This window comes from Stomoxys calcitrans, chromosome 5 (genome assembly GCF_963082655.1).
Source record: "Stomoxys calcitrans chromosome 5, idStoCalc2.1, whole genome shotgun sequence".
Lineage (NCBI taxonomy): Eukaryota > Metazoa > Arthropoda > Insecta > Diptera > Muscidae > Stomoxys > Stomoxys calcitrans.
The window spans coordinates 7,524,513-7,547,459 of NC_081556.1; the positions used below are offsets into that span (position 1 = coordinate 7,524,513).

At 38.4% G+C, this 22,947-nt stretch overlaps 3 protein-coding genes across 3 annotated transcripts; 1 reads left to right on the top strand and 2 right to left on the bottom strand.

Annotated features, from left to right (window-relative positions):
* Nucleotides 1-4,363: 4,363 nt before the first annotated feature.
* LOC106086492 (uncharacterized) lies at nt 4,364-5,086 on the top strand. The gene is made up of 3 exons (XM_013251186.2): nt 4,364-4,375; nt 4,521-4,856; nt 4,931-5,086. Exons 1-3 carry the CDS (start codon nt 4,364-4,366, stop codon nt 5,084-5,086), a joined length of 504 nt encoding a protein of 167 aa, XP_013106640.2.
* Nucleotides 5,087-12,397: 7,311 nt separating this feature from the next.
* Nucleotides 12,398-13,205, bottom strand: LOC106086499 (uncharacterized). Its single transcript, XM_013251195.2, has 3 exons — nt 13,077-13,205; nt 12,676-13,014; nt 12,398-12,606 (listed from the first exon to the last, which is right to left on the bottom strand). The coding sequence occupies exons 1-3, from the start codon at nt 13,134-13,136 to the stop codon at nt 12,451-12,453; spliced, it is 555 nt and encodes a 184-aa protein (XP_013106649.2). The 5' UTR covers nt 13,137-13,205; the 3' UTR covers nt 12,398-12,450.
* A 4,797-nt stretch (nt 13,206-18,002) lies between these two features.
* LOC106086491 (uncharacterized) lies at nt 18,003-18,666 on the bottom strand. The gene is made up of 3 exons (XM_013251185.2): nt 18,640-18,666; nt 18,238-18,576; nt 18,003-18,164 (listed from the first exon to the last, which is right to left on the bottom strand). The coding sequence occupies exons 1-3, from the start codon at nt 18,664-18,666 to the stop codon at nt 18,003-18,005; spliced, it is 528 nt and encodes a 175-aa protein (XP_013106639.2).
* Nucleotides 18,667-22,947: the final 4,281 nt, after the last annotated feature.

The following is a 22,947-nucleotide window of genomic DNA, read 5'->3' on the forward strand; positions in this document are numbered from 1 at the left end:
AAATTTTGAACGAGGTGTTTTGTTATGACTTCCAACAACTATGCCAAGTATGGTCTAAATCGGTTCATAAGCTGATATAGCTGACATATAAGCCAAACTCGGAGGGTGCTATTATTATCCGATTTGGCTGAAATTTTGAATGGAATGTTTTGTTTTAACTTCCAACAACTGTGCCAAGTGTGGTTCAAATCGGTTCATTACCTGATATAGCTCCCATATAAACAGATCAAGGATCTTGACTTCTTAAACAGCCAGAGGGGACATCTATGACCCGATTTGTCTGACATTTTGTCTGAATTGCTTTGGCGCATGACTTCCAATGACTGTGCCAAATAAAAATATTTAGGTATTTAAGCAAAAATACAAAAAACATACACATTTTTCATATTTTTTGACTTCTCAACTGTATAACTTTTGACTGAATAATCAAATGCTGACAATTGGTAGGGCATAGTCATTGTAAATTTTGTCACAAATCCAAATCATGCATAAAAATCGAACCACAAATGGCTTTGCAAATTGGAAAATACGAAGCCAATCTCGGTTTCGAATTTTCCGGGATTTGAACCGACGCGTTCGGCATCATAGGCGTACATGCTAAGCTCTGCACCACAGTGACCTCCGAACTGATATAGCCCCCATATAAACCGATGACCAGTTTTAACTTCTTGAGCCCCTAGTACCCTTAATTATACACTACACCTTTACTGTGGTACAGGGTATTATAACTTAGTGAATTTGTTTGAAACACCCAGAAGGAAGAGAGATAGACCCATTGATAAGTATGCCGTTCGGCTCAGAATCACTTTCTGATTCGATTTAGCTATGTCCGTCTGTCTGTCTGTCCATGTTAATTTGTGTACAAACTACAGGTCGGAATTTTCATCCGATCGTCTTTAAATTTGGAAGAGGCATGTTTTTCGGCCTATTAACGAAGCCTATTGAAATTGGAAAAAATCGGTTTAGATTTAGCTATATCCGTCTGTCTATCTATCCATGTTAATTTGTGTACAAACTACAGGTCGGAATCTTTAAATTTGGAAGAGGCATGTTTTTCGGCCTATTGACGAAGCCTATTGAAATTGGAAAAAATCGGTTTAGATTTAGCTATATCCGGCTGTCTATCTATCCATGTTAATTTGTGTACAAACTACAGGTCGGAATTTTCATCCGATCGTCTTCAAATTCGGAATAGGCATTGTTTCGGCCTATTGACGAAGCCTATTGAAATTGGAAAAATCGGTTTAGATTTCGATTTCGTTTGATTTGCAGTAATAATGGAACAAAATGGTCATTTGTTAAAGGATTCTCTCGAAATTTGGCAGGAAGGATTTTCTCTTGACTCTCGGCTTTAACGGTGAAATTTATAGAAATCGGTTCAGATTTAGATATAGCTGTCATATATGTAAATAGCCCGATTTTCACTTCAAGAGCCACTGCAAGCGCATTTATTGACCAATCTTGCCACGACGATTTCCACAATATCTAAGAAGTTTGGTCGAAATCGGTTCAGATTAAGATAAAGCTCCCATATGTTCGTCCGATTTTAAGAAATATTCATTTTAGGAAAATCATTTTTTAACCGATTCTCTCAAAACTTGGCAGGAAGGATTTTTTCTTGACTCTCGACATTACTGGTGAATTTCATAGAAATCGGTTAAGATTTAGATATAGCTACCATATATGTATAGCGCCCGATTTTTATACCCATATGGAGGATGGAGGTATACTAACCTAGTCATTCCGTTTGTACCGCCTCGAAATATCGATCAAGGACCTTATCAAGTATACACATTCTTGATCGTCTCTTCATTCTGAGTCGAACTAGCCATGTCCGTCCGTCCGTCTGTCGAAATGAAGAACGCGTAAAACTAGCCATTTGAAATTTTGCATAGATACTTAATATAGATGTAGGTCTTTGGGGATTGCAAATAAGGCATATCAGTTCAGATTTGGATATAGCTCCCATACAAACCGATTTCCCGAATTGACTTCTTGAGCCCCTGGAAGCCTCACTTTTCATCCGATTTGGCTGAAATTTTGCAGATAGTCTTTCGTTATGAATCGGTCAAGAACCTGATATAGCTTCCTCTTAGTCGGAGAAATAAAATGAACGACCGCATTGAATGGTGTCTAGAACAGAACTCCTCTTTATTTCTTATAAAAACTATCTTAACACCTAATATATACTTAGACTCCTACAAACTGTAGAATCTTAAATATTGGGTTGCCCAAAAAGTAATTGCGGATTTTTCATATAGTCGGCGTTGACAAATTTTTTCACAGCTTGTGACTCTGCAATTGCATTCTTTCTTCTGTCAGTTATCAGCTGTTACTTTTAGCTTGCTTTAGAAAAAAAGTGCAAAAAAAAGTAAAGTTCATTCTAAGTTTTATTAAAAATGCATTTAGTTTCTTTTAAAAAATCCGCAATTACTTTTTGGGCAACCCAATATTTAAGGACAACAAATACAACACACATTGATCCTATTTCCATCCACAGGATATGTAGATAGTGAACTGGCTATCTACATTAGTTGAAACACATATACTCTTAAGGGTTAGAAAATCACTTAGTGATAAACAATACATTTAAATGCTTACTTCTACCTAAGTGTCCCAACATGTGCTCATTTTATGATCTTAGGTTTTATCATAGAAATTCCCTAACTTTTGGTATACGTACTTTGCACACATGTTTGTTATTTGTTGGCCTATCCTCAACCAAACATACAGAACTTTACACTCCCAAATAAACCGATCTCCCGGTTTGACTTCTTGAGCCTCAACTTTCATTCGATTTGGCTGAAATTTTGCACATCATGTTCTGTTATGGCTTCTAGCAATTATGCCGAGTATGATCTGAATCGGTCTATATCGTGTTGTAGCTCCCATATAAACCGATCTCCCGATTTGATTTCTATAGCTCCTGGAAGCCTTAATTTTCATCCGATAGGGCTGCAAATAGTGTTCTGTTATGACTATCAACAACTGTGTCAAGTACGGTCTGAATCGGTCTGTAACCTGATATAGGTCCCATATAAACCGATCTCCCGATTTGACTTCTTAAGCCTCTGGAAGCCTCAATTTGCATCCGATTTGGCTGAAATTTTGCACATCATGTTCTTTTATGACTTCCAACAACTGTGCCAAGTTCAGTCCATATCGGTCTATAACATGATATATTGGGTTGCCCAAAAAGAAATTGCGGATTTTTCATATATTTTTCACAGCTTGTGACTCTGTAATTGCATTCTTTCTTCTGTCAGTTATCAGCTGCTACTTTTAGCTTGCTTTAGAAAAAAAGCGTAAAAAAAGTATATTTGATTAAAGTTCATTCTAAGTTTTATTAAAAATGCATTTACTTTCTTTTAAAAAATCCGCAATTACTTTTTGGGCAACCCAATAGCTCCCATATTAACCGATAGCCCGATTTGACTTCTTAAGCTCTTACAAGCCGCGATTTTTATCCGATTTAGCTGAAATTTTATGTTATGCGTCTCAAAAACTGTGCCAAGTACGGTCGAAATCGGTCTATAACCAGATATAGCTCCTATATTTTAGCAGAATTCTTGGTGGTGGGTTCCCAAGATTCGGCCCGGCATAATTTTACTTGTTTCTTCGCATTTATGGATCAAGCTTTCCAAAATTTTGCACAACGCTTTCCTCGACAACTACCACAATATTTAAGAAGTTTGGTCGAAATCTGTTTAGACTTAGATATAGCTCCCATATATATATTTGTCAAATTTTTGGTAATTTGCAATAATGTTGTCATATGTCAACGGTTGTTATTACAAATATTGAACATATTTCCTCCAAAAGTGATACGACTTGTTTAAATACGGCGAGGTTCGTCAAAATTGGTTCTGAATAAGAGATAGCTACTACTTTGTACTTATAGGATAGGTGTAGGGTATTATACAGTCGGCACCTCATGCCTCATTCAATACCCTATTTTATTGTCACAAAGTAATTCAAATACAAACTGAGTGCATAAGGGAAAATTTTTAGCAGAATCCTTGATGGTGGGTAACCAAGATTTGGTCCTCCCTCAACTTAACACGCTATTGCTTGTTATTTGATTTTATATATGGCTTAGGTTTTGTTATGTTGGACAAAATTGCTTGATATAATATGGCACCAATTACTTCTTCTAATTTGCTAAGCCTAATTAGTTAGATATTTGCTATGCGATGATTGTTAGAATAATGAGAAAATAATGTAGTCTGCTTACTAAAATTAACAAAAACAAGGTAAACAAAAAAAAAAGAGTTAGCCACGTAGACATTGGATCTGGCCACGTAGACTTTGTTCCAAGTTTTTGTTGTAAGGAATTGCTTGAAGAGCCACATCGAAGATCATCATGTTGTTCAAAGTAATTTTGCTACTATCTCTAGCAGGATTCTTAATACAAATTCAGGTCAGTGCTTCTTAAGACATTTTTAATTTTTGTTTTTTAAAAAACGATTTTGTACAAAAATTTTTCTTGATCATTTCCTATTCTCCCACTTTGTATCAAGGCCAAGAGAAACTTCAACCTGGAGTTCCATAAGCTCAGTTGCAAGTCCTATACGCCCATCATGAAACAGGGCTCGTGTGATTATAAGAAACTGGCCATTGGTCGCTATGCCTTCAATGCAATGCTGGAATTGCAAAGCCCCTTGGACCCGGCCGCCATGATTTTCATAGCAATCGATTATAGAATGCCACCGGCTATAACATCACAATCGTTTTTTAAACTGAAAACAAAACTATGCGATCTGCTAAAAGGCATAAGAACAGTGCCAATCGTAAAGAATGTTATAAAGGATGTTCTTAAGAATAGTAATTTTCCCACCTCATGTCCCATATGTGCGGTAAGAGGTTTAATAATTTTAGCTCCCAAAACTTTTAATTTCTTTATAATTTTTTGTTTGCTTCATAATTATAGAATGTTATGTATTATATGTCTAATATGGTGGTAACCTCGGAGATATTGCCCGAATTCGTTCCCAGTGCTGGATTCAATTTATCTTTGAATTTTTTCAACAAAGAGGCCTTAATCATTGACTGGAAATTGGAAGGTAGCATTGTTAAGAAAACATAATTTTTTTTCTATAAATTAAATTTTAAATTATTTGGTATATAAGTGTTTGTGTTTGAAAATGTGTTAATGGTGATGGTTTAATGTATAAATTAATTATTCATGTTAATAAACAAGATTAAATCTTTGATATACAGCAAGAAACATATAAAAGCGTGAAAAAATCGGCCGAGAGGAATTTTGAATACTCAAAAAAAGTCACTAGTGGAAAAAACTACCGCGACTCCGGGCAAAACGGAAAAAAAGTTATATTAAAAACAAGTAAAAGCGTGCTAAGTTCGGCCGGGCCGAATCTTATATACCCTCCACCATGGATCGCATTTGTCGAGCTCTTTTCCCGGCATCTCTTCTTAGGCAAAAAAAGGATGTAAGAAAGATTTGCTCTGCTATTACAGCGATATCAAGATATGGTCCGGTTTGGACCACAATTAAATTATATGTTGGAGACCTGTATCAAGAAGTCAAGATCCCAGATCGGTTTATATGGCAGCTATATCAGGTTATGAACCGATTTGAACCATATTTGGTACAGTTGTTGGATAAAATAACAAAATACTACGTGCCAAAATTCATTCAAATTGGATAAGAATTGCGCCCTCTAGAGGCTCAAGAAGTCAAGACCCAAGATCGGTTTATATGGCAGCTATATCAGGTTATGGACCGATTTGAACCATACTTGGCACAGTTGTTGGATATCGCAACAAAACAGGTCGTGCAAAATTTCATTCCAATCGGATAAGAATTGCGCACTCTAGAGGCTCAAGAAGTCAAAACCCCAGATCGGTGTATATCGCAGCTATATCAGGTTATAAACCGATTTGAACCATACTTGGCACAGTTGTTGGATTTCGTAACAAAACACGTCGTGCAAAATTTCATTCCAATCGGATAAGAATTGCGCACTCTAGAGGCTCAAGAAGTCAAAACCCCAGATCGGTTTATATGGCAGCTATATCAGGTTATGGACCGATTTGAACCATACTTGGCACAGTTGTTGGATATCGCAACAAAACACGTCGTGCAAAATTTCATTCCAATCGGATAAGAATTGCGCACTCTAGAGGGTCAAGAAGTCAAAACCCCAGATCGGTGTATATCGCAGCTATATCAGGTTATAAACCGATTTGAACCATACTTGGCACAGTTGTTGGATTTCGTAACAAAACACGTCGTGCAAAATTTCATTCCAATCGGATAAGAATTGCGCACTCTAGAGGCTCAAGAAGTCAAAACCCCAGATCGGTGTATATCGCAGCTATATCAGGTTATAAACCGATTTGAACCATACTTGGCACAGTTGTTGGATTTCGTAACAAAACACGTCGTGCAAAATTTCATTCCAATCGGATAAGAATTGCGCACTCTAGAGGCTCAAGAAGTCAAAACCCCAGATCGGTGTATATGGCAGCTATATCAGGTTATGGACCGATTTGAACCATACTTGGCACAGTTGTTGGATTTCGTAACAAAACACGTCGTGCAAAATTTCATTCCAATCGGATAAGAATTGCGCACTCTAGAGGCTCAAGAAGTCAAAACCCCAGATCGGTGTATATCGCAGCTATATCAGGTTATAAACCGATTTGAACCATACTTGGCACAGTTGTTGGATTTCGTAACAAAACACGTCGTGCAAAATTTCATTCCAATCGGATAAGAATTGCGCACTCTAGAGGCTCTAGAAGTCAAGACCCAAGATCGGTTTATATGGCAGCTATATCAAAACATGGACCGATATGGCCCATTTACAATACCAACCGACCTACACTAATAAGAAGTATTTGTGCAAAATTTCAAGCGGCTAGCTTTACTCCTTCGGAAGTTAGCGTGCTTTCGACAGACAGACGGACGGACGGACGGACGGCCAGACGGACGGACATGGCTAGATCGACATAAAATTTCACAACGATCAAGAATATATATACTTTATGGGGTCTCAGACGAATATTTCGAGTAGTTACAATCAGAATGACGAAATTAGTATACCCACCATCTTATGGTGGAGGGTATAACAAAAAAAATCATAAACATTTAGTCTTTAGATAAAATTTACTTAAAACTAGCTGAACCGGACCCGCTGCGCTGCGTCTTGTTTTACTTTATGTGGAACAAAATTATTGAAATACCATGCTAGGAAAAAACTTTACATATATCGCTTAAAAAATAGTATAACAATATAAATGCCTTTATCTGAATCCCAGATTATCTTTATAGGTCTATGAATTCGCTTGGAGAGTTAAGGGTCATTAACGTTTGGTACTGCATTTTTAAAAGTCTTTATTTCAGCTCGATATTGTCCTCATGTCCGATTTGGGGGGTTTTCGGGGGTGTGGGGGTCCCCTGGACACTTCGCCCTGAAAAAAATATCAGCATCGTGCTCTTCTCTTAAATACAATTTATTTAGACCCCATATTGTCATTGCTTTAAGAGGATTTTATCGAATGAGACGTCCTCAAACGTTTGACCCAAAATTTGTACTCTTTAGAGGTTGTTTTGGGAAAGGGGCGGTGCCCCAAATATATAGTCCCACATTTGGATAACAGATTCGTTTTCTACTCCCAAATACCTTTATTTGAGCCCCACATTACTATGGCCAGTAAATAATTGCTGTTTGTGGGGTATTTTTGGGGAAGGGGTAGACCCCCAGAAAATTGGTCCCGACAGTGGGTATCAATTTCGCACTCTTCTCCGCAATACTTTTCATTTGAGCCCCACATTGATGTGTTTGGTAAATATGTTCGATTTAGGGGTTTTTTGGGAGTGGGATGGTCCCCCAAACACTTAGCCCTGAAAATATATCCGCATTGTGACCTACTTTCAAATTTCAATTATTTGAACCCCATATTGTCATTGGCCTCAAAATTTGATATCAAATTTGTTTCTGATCTTAAATACGTTTCATTTAAGCCCCCTATTGCAAAAGTCAGTAAATATTTTCGGTTTGGGGTATGAGCCCTAAAAACCCTCAATATCAAGATCCACTCCCTTTAAGACCCAAATTGTGATGGTGAGCAAATGTGTCCTATTTGGGGGTTTGTATGGCGGTGGGACGTCCCTTAGGCAGTTGGTCCCGTATGTTGATATCATATTCGTGGTCCACCCCCAAATATCTTTCATTTGAGTCCCATATTTCCAGAGTCGGAAAATATGACCAGTTTGGGGAGTGTTTTGGGGGATGACCGTTCAGTGACTTGGCCCTCAAAAAATATATTGGGTTGCCCAAAAACTAATTGCGGATTTTTTAAAAGAAAGTAAATGCATTTTTTAAAAAAATTTGAAATAACTTTAATCAAATATACTTTTTTTTACACTTTTTTTTAAAGCAAGCTAAAAGTAACAGCTGATAACTGACAGAAGAAAGAATGCAATTACAGAGTCACAAGCTGTGAAAAAAATTTGTCAACGCCGACTATATGAAAAATCCGCAATTACTTTTTGGGCAACCCATTTATATCAGATTCGAGTTCTACTCTAAAATACCTCTTATTACAGCCCCATATTGGAATGGTAAGCAAATGGTGTTATGGGAATGGGGTGGCCCCATAGTCACTTTTTCCCGAATATTGTTGTCAAATTTGTGATTTACCACCAAAGACCTTTCATTTGAGCCCCATATTATTATGGTCGTTAATTTGTCCTCTTTGGGGGTGTTTTTGGGGGGAGGGCCCCCCAACACTTGGCCCCACATTAGGATATCAGATTGGTATTCTACACTCAAATACCTTTTATTTAAGCCCAATAATGCTATGGTCAGTAAATAAGTCCTGCTTGGGGAGTGGTTCGTATTTTGCACTCAAATACCTTTTATTTAACCCCCATATTGCCATGGTCAGTAAATAAGTCCTGTTAGGGGGGTGTTTTGGGGAAGGAGTGGATCTGCAGAAACTTGGTCCCGCATTTGGATATCAGATTCGTATTATACTCGCAAATACCTTTCGTTTGAGTCCCATATTGCCATGGTCGGTAAATATGTCCGATTAAGGCGTGTTTTGGGGGTTGGAGTGGTCCCCCTAACACTTGGTCCAATAATTGGATATCAGTACATTTTCTTATCGTAAATACCTTTCATTTGAGTGCCATATTGTCCTGATTGGTCTAAATATATATTAGGTAGGTTTTGGGGGTGGGGCGGCCCCCGTAGGTACCCCATCAAATGTCGGGAGACTAAAAAACTTCTAATTATTTCAAATTTGGGATATTCCAAATCGGATAAAAATAAAGCTTTTATGGACTTCAGACCCTTTATCCGGAGATCGGTGTATATGAAAGCTATATCTAAATATAGTTCGATCTGAACCAAATTTGGGACGGATGTTGGGCGGCCTAAAACTATTCACTGTTTCATATTTTAGCGAAATCCGTTAAAAAATAAAGCATTTATGGGCTTCAGACCCTTTATCGGCAGATCGGTCTATATGGCAGTTCGATCTGAAACAAATTTGGGACGGATGTTGGGCGGCCTAAAACTATTCACTGTTTCATATTTTAGCGAAATCCGTTAAAAAATAAAGCATTTATGGGCTTCAGACCCTTTATCGGCAGATCGGTCTATATGGCAGCTATATATAAATATAGTCCGATTTGAACCAGATCTGGGTCGGACGTCGGGAGGCCTTAAACCACTCACTGTTTCAAATTTCTGCGAAATCGTGTAATAAATAAAGCTCTTATGGGCTTCAGACGCTTTATCGGAAGATCGCTCTACATGGCAGCTATATCCGACCTAATCCATATTTAGGTCCGATGTTTGGAGGTTTAAACTAATCGACTGTTTCAATTTTCAGCGAAATCGGGTAATATATATAACGCTTCTATCAGCTTCAGACCCTTTATCGGGAGATCGGTCTATATGACAGCTATATCTAAATATAGTCCGATCTGAACCATATTTAGGTCCAATGTTGGGAGGCCTAAAGCTACTCACTGATTCAACTTTCAGCGAAATCGGATAAAAAATAAACCTTTTACGGGCTTCAGACCCTTCATCGGGAGATCGGTCTATATGGCAGCTATATCTAAACATAGTCCGATCTGAACCATATTTCGGTCATATATCGGAAGGTCTAAAAATACTAATTTTTTCAAATTTGAGCAAAATCGGATGAAAAATAAAGCATTTATGGGCATTGGACCTTTTATCGGAAGATTGGTCTATATAGCAGCTATATCCAAATATGGTCCGAATTGGCCCGTTCAAAAATTCATCCTGCGTGCATCAAAAATACGTATGTGTGTCGAATTTCAGCTCATCTTACTCAGCTGTTGAGTGATTACAACGGGCGGACGGACAGATGGACAGACACACGGACATCGTTAAATCGTCTTAGAATTTTACGACGATACGAAAAATATGTACTTTGCAAGGTCGAAAATTGATATTTCGATGTGTTGCAAAAGGCATGACTTAACGAATATACCACCTATCCTACGGGGGTGGGTTTAAAAATCTCTGTACGAAAAATGTGGAAAAATGGTCGCGTATGCTGATGACGCGGCTATTGCGGTTAGGGGAAGTTTCCCAGCACTCTAAGAGATATACTTCAGGCTGCTCTACGTGCAACAGCGAAGGGAGCTACCGAAAGAGGTAGTTATTTTCAGCAGGAGATACAAGTTGCCACAGTGGCACCTGTCTCCTTGGGAGGAGAGAATGTTCCATTTAAAGACAGCGCAAAATACCTGGATTTGAGCTTCATATCCAACTTTTTGTAAAGGGAAAGAAAGGTAACTCTTGCCCTATACACCTGCAAGAGAGCCATTGGCAAAAAGTTTGGGGTTAAGATCGCGTGTCATGCATTGGGTATATACTGCAGTTGTCAGACCTATAATGCTATATGGTGTTGTGGTTTGATGGACGGCGCTTCAAAAGTCCACCTACTGTTCAATACTTAAACGCATCCAAAGGATGGCTTGTTTGTGCATCACAGCCACACAGAGGACGACACCATCTGATGCACTGAATTTAATGCTACATCCAATGCCTCTGGACATTGTGGCCAGACAAATTGCTGCAGCCACTTTGGTCATGAGGCGACCAAGTGGGCTTTGGGGTGTACTCTAAAGATCTAGAACTGGTCATATCGAAAAGGTTACCCGACCACTGTAATGTGCATCAAGCGGAGATCTTTGCACTTCCTTAAGGAAGTGGTGGAATGGCTAAGATATAATTCCATAACGACGATTGGCCTAAATACCTTCTTAGGCAGCCCGGCAGACATTAAATCCCTGGAGAACGTATTTCTGAACTCAAAAAGCGTCCTCGATTGTAGCAGATCTCTCAACAAGATGACTGAGCAGTTTAAAATTCACCTGTTCTGGGTGTCGGGCCACTGATATGACTCAGGTAATTGTAAATGTAATACATTCCAAAAATACTGGAATCTGGGGGTATGCCTCTAGCAACATGTAAAGTAAATTTTCAGGACCAGGCCCGAAGGACAACGAATGATAGATGGTCACAAAGAGGAGACTGTGAGAATTCCAAAACTATGTGGCCTAATCTAGACTTGAAGAGGTCTGCCGCTTTGCTGTCATTGGCTAGAACAGAGGTCTCAGTCATTGTGTCCGCCATGACAGGTCACTATCTAATCGGAAAACATGCTGACAGACTGAAGGTTGCCAGTAACGACTTTTGCAAAAGCTTTGAGGACATCGAAGAAGAAGAGAAGAGAAGAGATAGAACACCTTCTGTGTGTGTCCCACACTAGCAGTCAGAAGGAGTTCTCCTTTAGGTTCTCATTTCTTTGAGAACCTGTCTCATTTAGCGTATGTGAACATACGCAAGTTGTTGGGCTTTATGAAGCGATATGAATGGTTCAACGGTAGGAACTAGACGGCTTCTTACCTCTTCTGTTCCTGTGGTATCACAATGGACGAAAAGTGAGTCTAATGGCAGACTGTCACTTAAACGTAACCTAGCTATACCTATCTGGAATTTTGAACCATCATTTTATGAACCGGGAAATACTTCTTGAGCTCGTGATGATTTCTGCTATGACCGCTTATATTCAAACTAGGTATGATTCAAATCAGTCTATATTGCTTTCATATAAAGCTATCTTTTGATTTGCCTGTAAGGAGAAACCGTGCAAAGAACTTGCCAAGTGCGATCTATGGTAGAGGGTATAAAAGATTGGTCCCGGCCGAACTTGCCATGTTTGTACTCATTTCTGTGTGCTAGTAGTTATCAAACCTTTAAAGCTATATGGTATTGTGGTCTGCTGAACTGCGCTAAAAAAATCCAACTACTGTTTCATACTCAGCCGCGTCCAAATTAAGCCACTAAAACCTCACCCAGAAAAATTAAACTTTATTTTTATTTCAAAATTACCGCATTTTTAAAGCGAAATTCTTGATACATGACACATTTTTTAGTTTCTTATCACTGTAGATCCTTTTAGAATATAAATGCCGATCAGCTTTCGATCGTTATAGAACTTCAATGTGTAGTTAAAATGCAGGCTTGGTGTATAGGTGGGGAAAAATTTATCCACGACAATAAAATCGGTTACATTGTACATGACATTCTAAAGGAAGTAGAAAATATGAGTCCTAGAAAATTCATTCTTTGCCCCAATCACTCTACATTGACTTACCCCTTTTATGGGACAATTGTAGGGTAAATTACTAACGCCCATTAATTCTTTGAAGAGCTCCTTTATCAAGACCGCAGCCTTTAAATTGACCAAAGCATCGCAAATATTTAATTTCACTTCCAGGAATTTTATAATTTTGCTAGTGTTTGGCTGGGAAATATGAATCAAAATCTCTATTTCGGCATTTTTTGCCAATTGACGAGACAGGGTGATCATAACGCTGATGGCATAGCGATTTTTGGCCAACTTTCTCAAGCAACAGTCCCAATCTTGGAACAAATCCGTGACGTTTTTAACTTCAACACTATGCAAGATCAAGTCAAATGGACGCTTTGCGGACTGCGAAAGGATTTGAGCGTAAGAAAGCCACCAGGATAGCGTACTCATTTCCATCAACCTACCTCTATGTTGTTGATGTTTTGGCAAAATATCATTAAAATCAACAGAACTTTTTGAAACATTTTAAAGTCCACTAGTCAAAGTTCTACACTAAAACATCCTAGAAATTAATAACAAATAATTTGGGTATAAAAGGGTCGTGCGGCTTTAAATTACGAAATTGGGCAATTAAAAAAAATAAATACAAGCAAGAATTTAATTTGAATTGACCTTTCACTTAATTTTGAATGGACTTTTAATTTGAATAAAAACAAATGAAAACAATTAAAAAAGTCATTAAGTTTTCGCAGGCTGAACTTTGGATACATAACAACGTAGATATAATCATTATCAAACTGAAGGGTGATTTTTTAGCTATTATCTTTTTGGCAACATTGGTCTAAACGTGAGTGAGCTACGTTTCGTGTTTTGTATCAAACATTTTCAGTTTAGTCTATAATCTTATCATGAATCGTCTTACCAACGAACAATGCTTGCAATTTATTGAATTTTATTATCAAAATGCGTGCTCTGTTAAGAAAATTTATGGCGCGCTTCTTCCATTTTACGACGAAGCTCATTTTTGACTCAATGGGTATGTAAATAAGCAAAGCAGTCGATTTTAGAGTGAAAATCAGCTAGAAACATTGCAAGATCTACTAATGCATCCAGAAAATGTCATAGATTGATGCGGTTTATGGGCTGGTGACATCATTGGACCGTACTTCTTCAAAGATGATGCGAATCGTATCGCAACTGTGAATGGTGAGCACTACCGTGAGATGATATCCAACTTTTTTTTGGACCAAAATGCAAGAGCTTGACTTGCATGACATGTGGTTTCAACAAGACGAAGGCACATGCCACACAGCACGCGTAACAATGGACTTATTGAGAGGCAAGTTCGTTGAACATTTTATAACACGTCCGGGACCGGTCTATTGGTCACCTAGATCGTGCGATTTAGACTATTTTTTGTGGGTCGATGTGATGTCATGTCATGTCATGTCTTTATAGACAAGCCCGCTGTCTTTATAGACAAGCCCGCTTCAATTGACGCATTGGAAGACAACACGGAAGCATTTATTCGTGAGATACAAGCCGAAATGTTGGAAAAAGTATGCCAAAATTGGACTAAGCGGATGGACCAGTCAGGGCCAATATATGCATGAAAAAATCTTCAAAGGCCATCTTAGTGCAGATGGTAGCATGTCCGCCTATGACACTTAACGCCTGAGTTCGACTCCTGGCGAGAACATGAGAACAAAAATTTAAGCGATGGTTATCCCCTTCGAATGCTGGCGACATTTCTTAGGTACTATGTCTTGTAAAATTTTCTCCCCAAAAAGGTGTCGCACTGCGGCGCGCCGTTCGGAATGCATTTGCAATCTTCAAAGGTTAAATTATATGGATCGTACTATCGAAGCAAATAAAGATTTCATGCATTTTTCTGATGTCTTTTTTTTTTGAAAAACTTTCTTTATATGTGCTAATTAAAAAAATAAATTTCAAGTCACCCGATGTATACTATGACAGTTTTCTAATTTTTAAGAGCTGCAGCTCGATTTGTGAAGAAAGTACCATTTACTATGTTTTTGTACCTAAAAGCACGAATTTCAAAAAAAAAGATCTAGTCGCCGAATATATACTGTCAAGATGTCAATATACTCTCGAACGTCCTACATGACAGTTTGCTGTTGTTTTTATTTGGAGGAAATTTTTCTGCCTGAAATTTGGCCGTATCTTGTGATTTACAACATCAGTGTCAAGTTTTATCCGAATCGGTAAATATGGTGACTTCTTGAGACCAAAATAATTCAAATACAAACTCTGTTAATGAGGGTACATCTTTAGCCATGGTGGTGGGTACCCAAGATTCGGCCCGGACGAACTTAGCACGTTTTTACTTGTTTTGACTCCATATGTCCTCTAAACCCATGCAAAGTAATGTTTGCACCTAAAAATATTTCTCAATTTAGATTTTAATTTTCGATGTTACTTAAGGGATGTAGGGATTTTTGAACAAAAAAAGAACTTTGAATATCGCACCACAAATGAAGATTTGGCAGCCCGAACAAATTTTCGAAATGCTGAGGTTACCAATTCTAGGGGCCTGCAAAAAGGCGCCTGGACCACTAAGGGCCTTTACATTTTCCACATGATCTCTATAACACTTCAGGTATAGCCATTTCAAAGAATTATCTCTAACCGTTCTCAAATGGAAAATATTTTACTATTTTTTTTTCGATTTTATCCCACTGTGTGTCGCCGTTCGGTGTTACACTTGTTGTCAAAAATGTATGAATGTACGAATTTAAAAAAAAAATTATTAAAGTTGAATGGATTACTCACCAAAGGAGAGCTCACTCGGAGGCCAATTTAGCTCATTGTGATAGCCTAGAAAGAAAGAGAAGAGAAGATATGAGACTTCGGACCATATTCAGAGGTTATACAAAGAGGTGTCGCATTGCGGGACGCCGTTCGGACTCGGCTATAAAAAAAGGTCCCTTATCATTGAGTTTAAACTTGAATGGGAAAGCACTCATTGATGCGATCGGAAAGCACTCATTCCTGGTGGTAATGTTCTTCCTTAGGGTAAAGTTCTTATTAGGGGATGGATGGCACCTCAGACATTTCGACTCAGATATGGATATCAAATTTAATTAGAGCCCCATATTGCCATGGTAAATATGAATCGTTTAGAGGGTGATTTGGGGCGGCCACCGGCACTTTGCACTAACAATAGATAACAAATTCTTTCTTTTTTCCCAACGGAAATGAAGTTCAGTTTACTGCGTATCCCCAAAACACTTGGCCTCAAAATTGGATATCAAATTCGTTTTCTGTTTTCAAATACCTTTCATTTGAGTCCCACATTGTCATAATGGGTCAAATAACCCATTTGACGTATCTTTAGGAGCAAAACGCCACCTAGACGCAAATTTTAATGTCATATTGGTAATCTAATCCCTACTAACTTCCATTTCAGCCCCATATACCCATGGTCGGCTAATATGCCCATTTGGGGGTATTTGGGAGTGGGCGACCTCCTATTACTTGGACTTAATGTTTTATGCCATATTTGTGATCTACTGCCTAATACCTTTCATTTAAATTCCATATTGAGTCCTCTGTTTAGAGGAGTTTTGGGGTTGGGGAGGCCCGCTGGGTACTTGGACCCAAATTTTAATACCGTATTCGTTTTCTGGTCTCCAATTCCATTTATTTGATACCCTTATTGCGCCCATCGTACCACTTTGGGATATGGGTGGCATTCTTGGGGTAAAGGGGAGGGTCCGCCTCCATCCGATATCTAAAAATATCATAGCCTATGCTTCCTTCCAGACAAACTTATACAATCTATGAAAATTTTAAGAAAATCCGTTCAGCCAAATATCATATAGTCATAATGGGTCTAATGGCGTTTTTGAGGGGTCGCGTGACTCCTATATTTCGATCTGATTTTGTATGCCAGATTCGAAATCTTCTCCCGAATACCTTTCATTTGAGCCCCATATTGAAATGAACATCCAATATGTCTGTTTGGGGGAGTTTTGGGGTTGGGGCGGCCCGCTGGTTGTTTCCACTCAAATTTTTATACCATATTCGTATTCTATTGAGTTGCCCAAAAAGTAATTGCGGATTTTTTAAAAGAAAGTAAATGCATTTTTAATAAAACTTAGAACTTTAATCAAATATACTTCTTTTACACTTTTTTTTCTAAAGCAAGCTAAAAGTAACAGCTGATAACTGACAGAAGCAAGAATGCAATTACAGAGTCACAAGCTGTGAAAAAATTTGTCAACGCCGACTATATGAAAAATCCGCAATTACTTTTTGGGCAACCCAATACTATGCAATACCTTTCATTTGATACCTATATTGTCCCGATCGGTCCACTTTTGGTCCATCCCTCTTCCGATGCCGAAAAATTATATAGCCTATGTTTCCTTCTAGACCAACCTACACAATATGCGAAAATTTCGAGAAAATCGTTTTTGCCGTTTTTCAGTCTATACGGAACAAACAAACCGAGTCCCATATATACGTTATTGGTTAATGGGCCCATTTCTGCTTTTTTGTGGAGATGGGGTGACCTCCTATATTTTGACATGGATTGGTTTGTCAGATTCGTTTTCTACTCCCGCATACTTTTCATTTGATACCCATATTGTCCTTATCGGTCCACTTTTGATTTTGGGTGGTGTTTTTGGGGTAACGGTGGAGGGTCCGCCCCCTTCTGTTATCAATAAATTATAAAGTCTATTCCTACTACCGAATACCTTACATTTGAGTCCCTTATTGTCATGATCGTCAAATAAACCTATTTGAAGAGGTTTTGGAGCTGGGGCGGCCCCCCAGGTGCTGGGACCCAACTTTTATTATGAAATTCTTACCCTACTCTTGAATACCTTTCATCTGAATCCCATATTGTCCCGATCGGTTCAATTTTATTTTTGGGTAGTACTTTAGGGGAGTGTCCGCCCCCCCTCCCGATATCAAAAAATTATATAGCCTATGTTTCCTTCCAGACCAAACTACACAATCTGTGAAAATTTCAAGGTAATCGGTTCAGCCGTTTTTGAGTCTATACGGAACAAACACAAATTGAATTTTATATTGGGTTGCCCAAAAAATAATTGCGGATTTTTCATATAGTCGGCGTTGACAAATTTTTTCACAGCTTGTGACTCTGTAATTGCATTCTTTCTTCTGTCAGTTATCAGCTGTTACTTTTAACTTGCTTTAGAAAAAAAGTGTAAAAAAAGTATATTTGATTAAAGTTCATTCTAAGTTTTATTATAAACGCATTTACTTTTTGGGCAACCCAATATATAAGATATATTTGTATATGTTTTATACATATATTTATATATATGTAATACATATATTACATTTAGTTGAAGCTATAATGGATTAAGTAACCTCAGCTAAGTTGTACTAAAATTTTAAATTTTAGATCTCGGTACAGTGGCCCCTTGGGTATGGTGAGTGGCAAACAGTTTCTGGTTCTCATAAAAACTCACCGTATAGTTGAATGCCAATATGGGTGTGTAGGGTGGAAAAACCTCATCGGATATTATAAAGCCGGTCATATTATACACCTCATTCTGCACGCATGGAAAGAGACGCATTTAAATCAACATTTTTTAGTACATATGTATACTTCTGCACATCACTTACTCCTTTTATGGGACATGTGTATGGTATGTTGCTATTGTGTATAAGTTCAATGAATAGCTTTTTGAGTAAAGGTACGGTCTTTAGCTGTTCAAGGGCATCGCATATATTCAACTTAATTTGAAGGAATTTCACAATATTTTGACCCTTGGGCAATACATAAGTCACCTCAATGCCAATCTCGGCGTTTCTTAGTAATTGGCGCTCCAACATTAGAGCACAATCAGATGCAAAGCGATTTGTATCCAATTTGGTAAAAGCACAATTGAAGAACTTCATGGGTGAGCGAAAGTTGTCACAGTTGATTTTGTAGATTTCCACATTGAAAGATCGCCTGGCTGTCTGTGTTCAAAGTGTCTTTGAAACAAAAAATTTTTCACAACTATTGCAAGTGGGGCCACTTACCTGAACCGATTTGAGGCCAGTCAGCATTATTACCAGCAACAAATATCTTGACATTTTCCCAAGTATTGCAATAAGCAACTGCTTTTAATATCTAATATTTCGAAACACAAATAGTTTTTGTTTTTTTAAATGTTAATATCACTTAAACGCTCACTTTCAATCAATGATAGCATTTAATCAGTTTGTAGTAATGAGACCCTCTACATTTAAAAATCCAACTTAATAGCAATCATTTATTGCACATGCCAATAATTTATGAAATTTGTGCAGAACACATGCCGCACATCATAGAGCGCGACACAGAAAATAATCGCTTACTCCGATAGGAGGGAATGAATTCATTATTGTTTTGCTTAGAAACATAGATATCAGGAAGGTTACCCGACCACTTTAGTGCATAGCAAACGGTGATCATTTCAATTAATTAGGAGGTGGAATTGATCATGACAAAGATATAATGTCATAAAAATATCTTTACAGACAGCCAGGCAAAAATATTTCTGAATTCAAAAACTGCCCTCGACTGTTGCAGACCTCTCCACGAAAAACCGTGATGATTAACTATAAAGTCTGTATCCAAACTACCACAGACGGACGGACACGGCTATATCGTTATAAAATTTACATCGGACAAGAATATATACTGTGGTGGAAAAATAATAGGGACAACAGTTACCAAGAACAATATTTAGCAAGAGATCACGAAAACATGGTTACTTCTGTTAAAGGCTGAACCTTATTATTCGAACACCTGTTGAATTTTGAACGGTAATATTAGGTTACTTACTTTACCTTAATTGGCTATGACATAACATTTGTTCCAATAGCTGAACGTAAAATAGCTGTCCAAGTGTCTCGATCTTCTGCGCTCATTCTAAAATCTCTGACACCAAGTTTCGAGGTGTCTCCCACCACTGGATCTTTCCATCGGGCTTTTGGTCTTCCCGGCTTGCGTGTAAAATTATGTTCGCCTTCAAAAGACTTCTATGCTGGAGCTTCTTCATGCATTCTGACAACATTACTAGCCAACGCAGCCATTGTATTTTGATGAGTGTAACTATACTCTCGTCGTCATACAGCTCATACACCTCGTGGTTCACGCGTCGCCTATATTCTCCATTAACGCCAACTGGCTCATATATTTTATGAAGAATCTTTCTCTCAAATACTCCAAGCACTGCCTCATATGCTTTCACAAGTACCCATGCTTCAGAACCATATAACAACACGGGTAGTATGAGTGTCTTGTATAGTGTAAACTTCGTCTGTCGAGAGGTGGCCTTGTTTCTAAACTGCACATTTAGTCCAAAGTAGCATTTGTTCGCCAGTACTATTTTTCGCTTTATCTTCAAACTGGTGTCATTCGTTTCGGTTACGGCGGTGCCGAGGTAAAGGGTGATTTTTTTGAGGTTAGGATTTTCATGCATTAGTATTTGACAGATCACGTGGGATTTCAGACATGGTGTCAAAGAGAAAGATGCTCAGTATGCTTTGACATTTCATCATGAATAGACTTACTAACGAGCAACGCTTGCAAATCATTTTCAGTGAATGGGCCCTAGAAAAGTTGGCAGAAAATCCGCTTTTTTATCGACAAATTTTGTTCAGCGATGAGGCTCATTTCTGGTTGAATGGCTACGTAAATAAGCAAAATTGCCGCATTTGGAGTGAAGAGCAACCAGAAGCCGTTCAAGAACTGCCCATGCATCCCGAAAAATGCACTGTTTGGTGTGGTTTGTACGCTGGTGGAATCATTGGACCGCATTTTTTCAAAGATGCTGTTGGACGCAACGTTACGGTGAATGAACACATTTCGAACCGAACACTGATTTTGGTAATAAAATTCAATGATTTGTAAGCGTTGCTCGTTAGTAAGTCTATTCATGATGAAATGTCAAAGCATACTGAGCATCTTTCTCTTTGACACCATGTCTGAAATCCCACGTGATCTGTCAAATACTAATGCATGAAAATCCTAACCTCAAAAAAATCACCCTTTATATACATCTCAACGTTGTGGTTCCCAACTTTCTCCATTTTCTGTTTGTTTCTCTTTCAAGACGAGCGCAATGATCGGAGATTGCAAATGGAAAAGGAAAGCCAAAGATAGCAACACACACACCAACCATTATGGAACGTGGGTTGGTATGTTGTATTTGAATCGTATTAATTGCGAAAACGCATCTACGGTACAATTACTACATTAACCACGCTCGACAACCCTGTCTTTTAGCTGTACTTTCTCCCAATGCATGTATTTTTGTGTAATGAATGACTTTTTTTCTGTGGCAATTACACTTCTTCCGTACCACACATGATTTTATGCATCTGTTGGAAGTTGTATTCATGACTTCGAATGCTAGACAACGGCAATGGCTCTCGTTGTTGCTCCGTGTGCCTAGGTTCGAATCCCGGCCGGGCTCTCCATTTTTTTATCTGCTCGGTTGTACAAGACGTTTTGGGAGTTGAAACCGTCCATTTCGTCTTATCTCCATTTACCGGCAGACCCATTTTCACTGACTCTCTTTCGATTCTTTCAAAGGCAGACCTATGATGCCGATGTCATCGTCATAGGCGAGTAGCATGTGTTCTCTTATAATTAGTGTGCCATATATATTCCCATTTGCATCTTCCATAATCTTCTCCAGCAGGATATTAGAGATCACACGCTAGGCTGTCTCCTTGTCTGAAACGTCGTTTGGTATTGAATGGTTTGGAGCAATTTTTTCTTATTCTTACTAAGCAACGCGTATCAGTAAGTGTCATCTTTCAGTCTTATTAATTTTGCAGGGATACCAAACTCAGACATGGCTTGAAATACCTTTGAACGTAAAAAAGGTATAGAAAGCGGCTTTGTAGTCAACAAAGAGATGGTGGGTGTTGATTTGTTCTTCTCGGGTCTTTTCCAGGATTTGGCGCAGTATGAATATCTGATCCAGGGTGGATTTTCCAGGTCTAAAGCCGCATTGATAGGGCCCGATTATCTCATTGACTTTAGGTTTTAATCTTTCATACAGTACGCTCGAGAGTATCTTGTATGTGATGGGGAGGAAACTTATTGCTCTGTAGCTGGCACATTCCGTCTTGTCTCCTTTCTTGTGTACGGGACATAGTATGCTGAGGTTCCAATCATCGGGTATGCGTTCTTCCAGCCAGATTGTGCAGATAAGCTGATGCATACGCCTTATCAGCGTGTCGCCTCCGGTCTGAAATAGTTCAGCAGGTTACCCGTCGGCTCTTACTGCCTCGTTGTTCTTTAGTCGGGTCACTGCTACTTGAACCTCATTCTGACCATCATCATTGATTGGTTTTGCGGTATCTTCTTCGCCGCCACCGTCGAACACTAGCAGTTGCGTAAAATGTTCTTTCCATATCCTCAGCATGCTATCTGTGTCAGTTACCAGATTTCCTTCTTTGTCTCTGCAGAAGGATGTGCCTGCACCAAAGCCATCGGTTTCATGTTTAATTCTTTGGTAGAATTTCCGGCTTTAGTTCTTCGAAATTTTTCGGGCTTTTCACAGCCAGACGGACAGACGAACGGACATGGCTAGATCGACTAAAAATGTTAAGACGGTCAAGAATATATATATACTTTTTGGGGACTTAGATCAATATTTCGAGGTGTTACAAACGGATTAGCGAAGTTAATGGATTAGCGAAGGAGTGTATAAAAAAGATATGAAGGAAATAGTGATGTTGCTTTTTTTGCAAAAAATGTAAAATTTAGATTTATTTTTGGAAATTTTAGATCCTGAAGCGAATAACTGTGAATGAAGGGTGCATTTTTAGCTGTTATCTTTTTGGTAACATTGGTTTGAAGAGCTCACGCAAGTTTCGTGTTTTGTTTCACTGGCAAACACCTTCAGTTTGGTCTATAATTTAACCATGAATCGCCCTACAAACGAACAACGCTTGCAAATTATGGAATTTTGTTATCTGAATGCGTGATCTGTTAAGAAAGTTCATCGCGCGCTTCTTCCATTTTACGACGAAACTCATTTTTTTTTTCTCAAAGGTTATGTACCCATTGAGCATTTAAATTAGCAAAATTGTCGATTTTGAAGTGAAGGTCAGCCAGAAGCATTGCAAGAGCTACCAATGCATCCAGAAATAGTCACAGTTTAGTGCGGCTTTTGTGCTGGTGGCATCATTGGACTGTACTTCTTCACAGATGATGCTAATCAAATTAAATTTCGTATATCTCCAAAACCAGTGGAGATATTATACACCACAAGCGGGCTTTTTGTTGGGATTTTTGAGGAATATCCAGCAAAAAAAAAATATTTTGAAAATCGGAACACAAATACG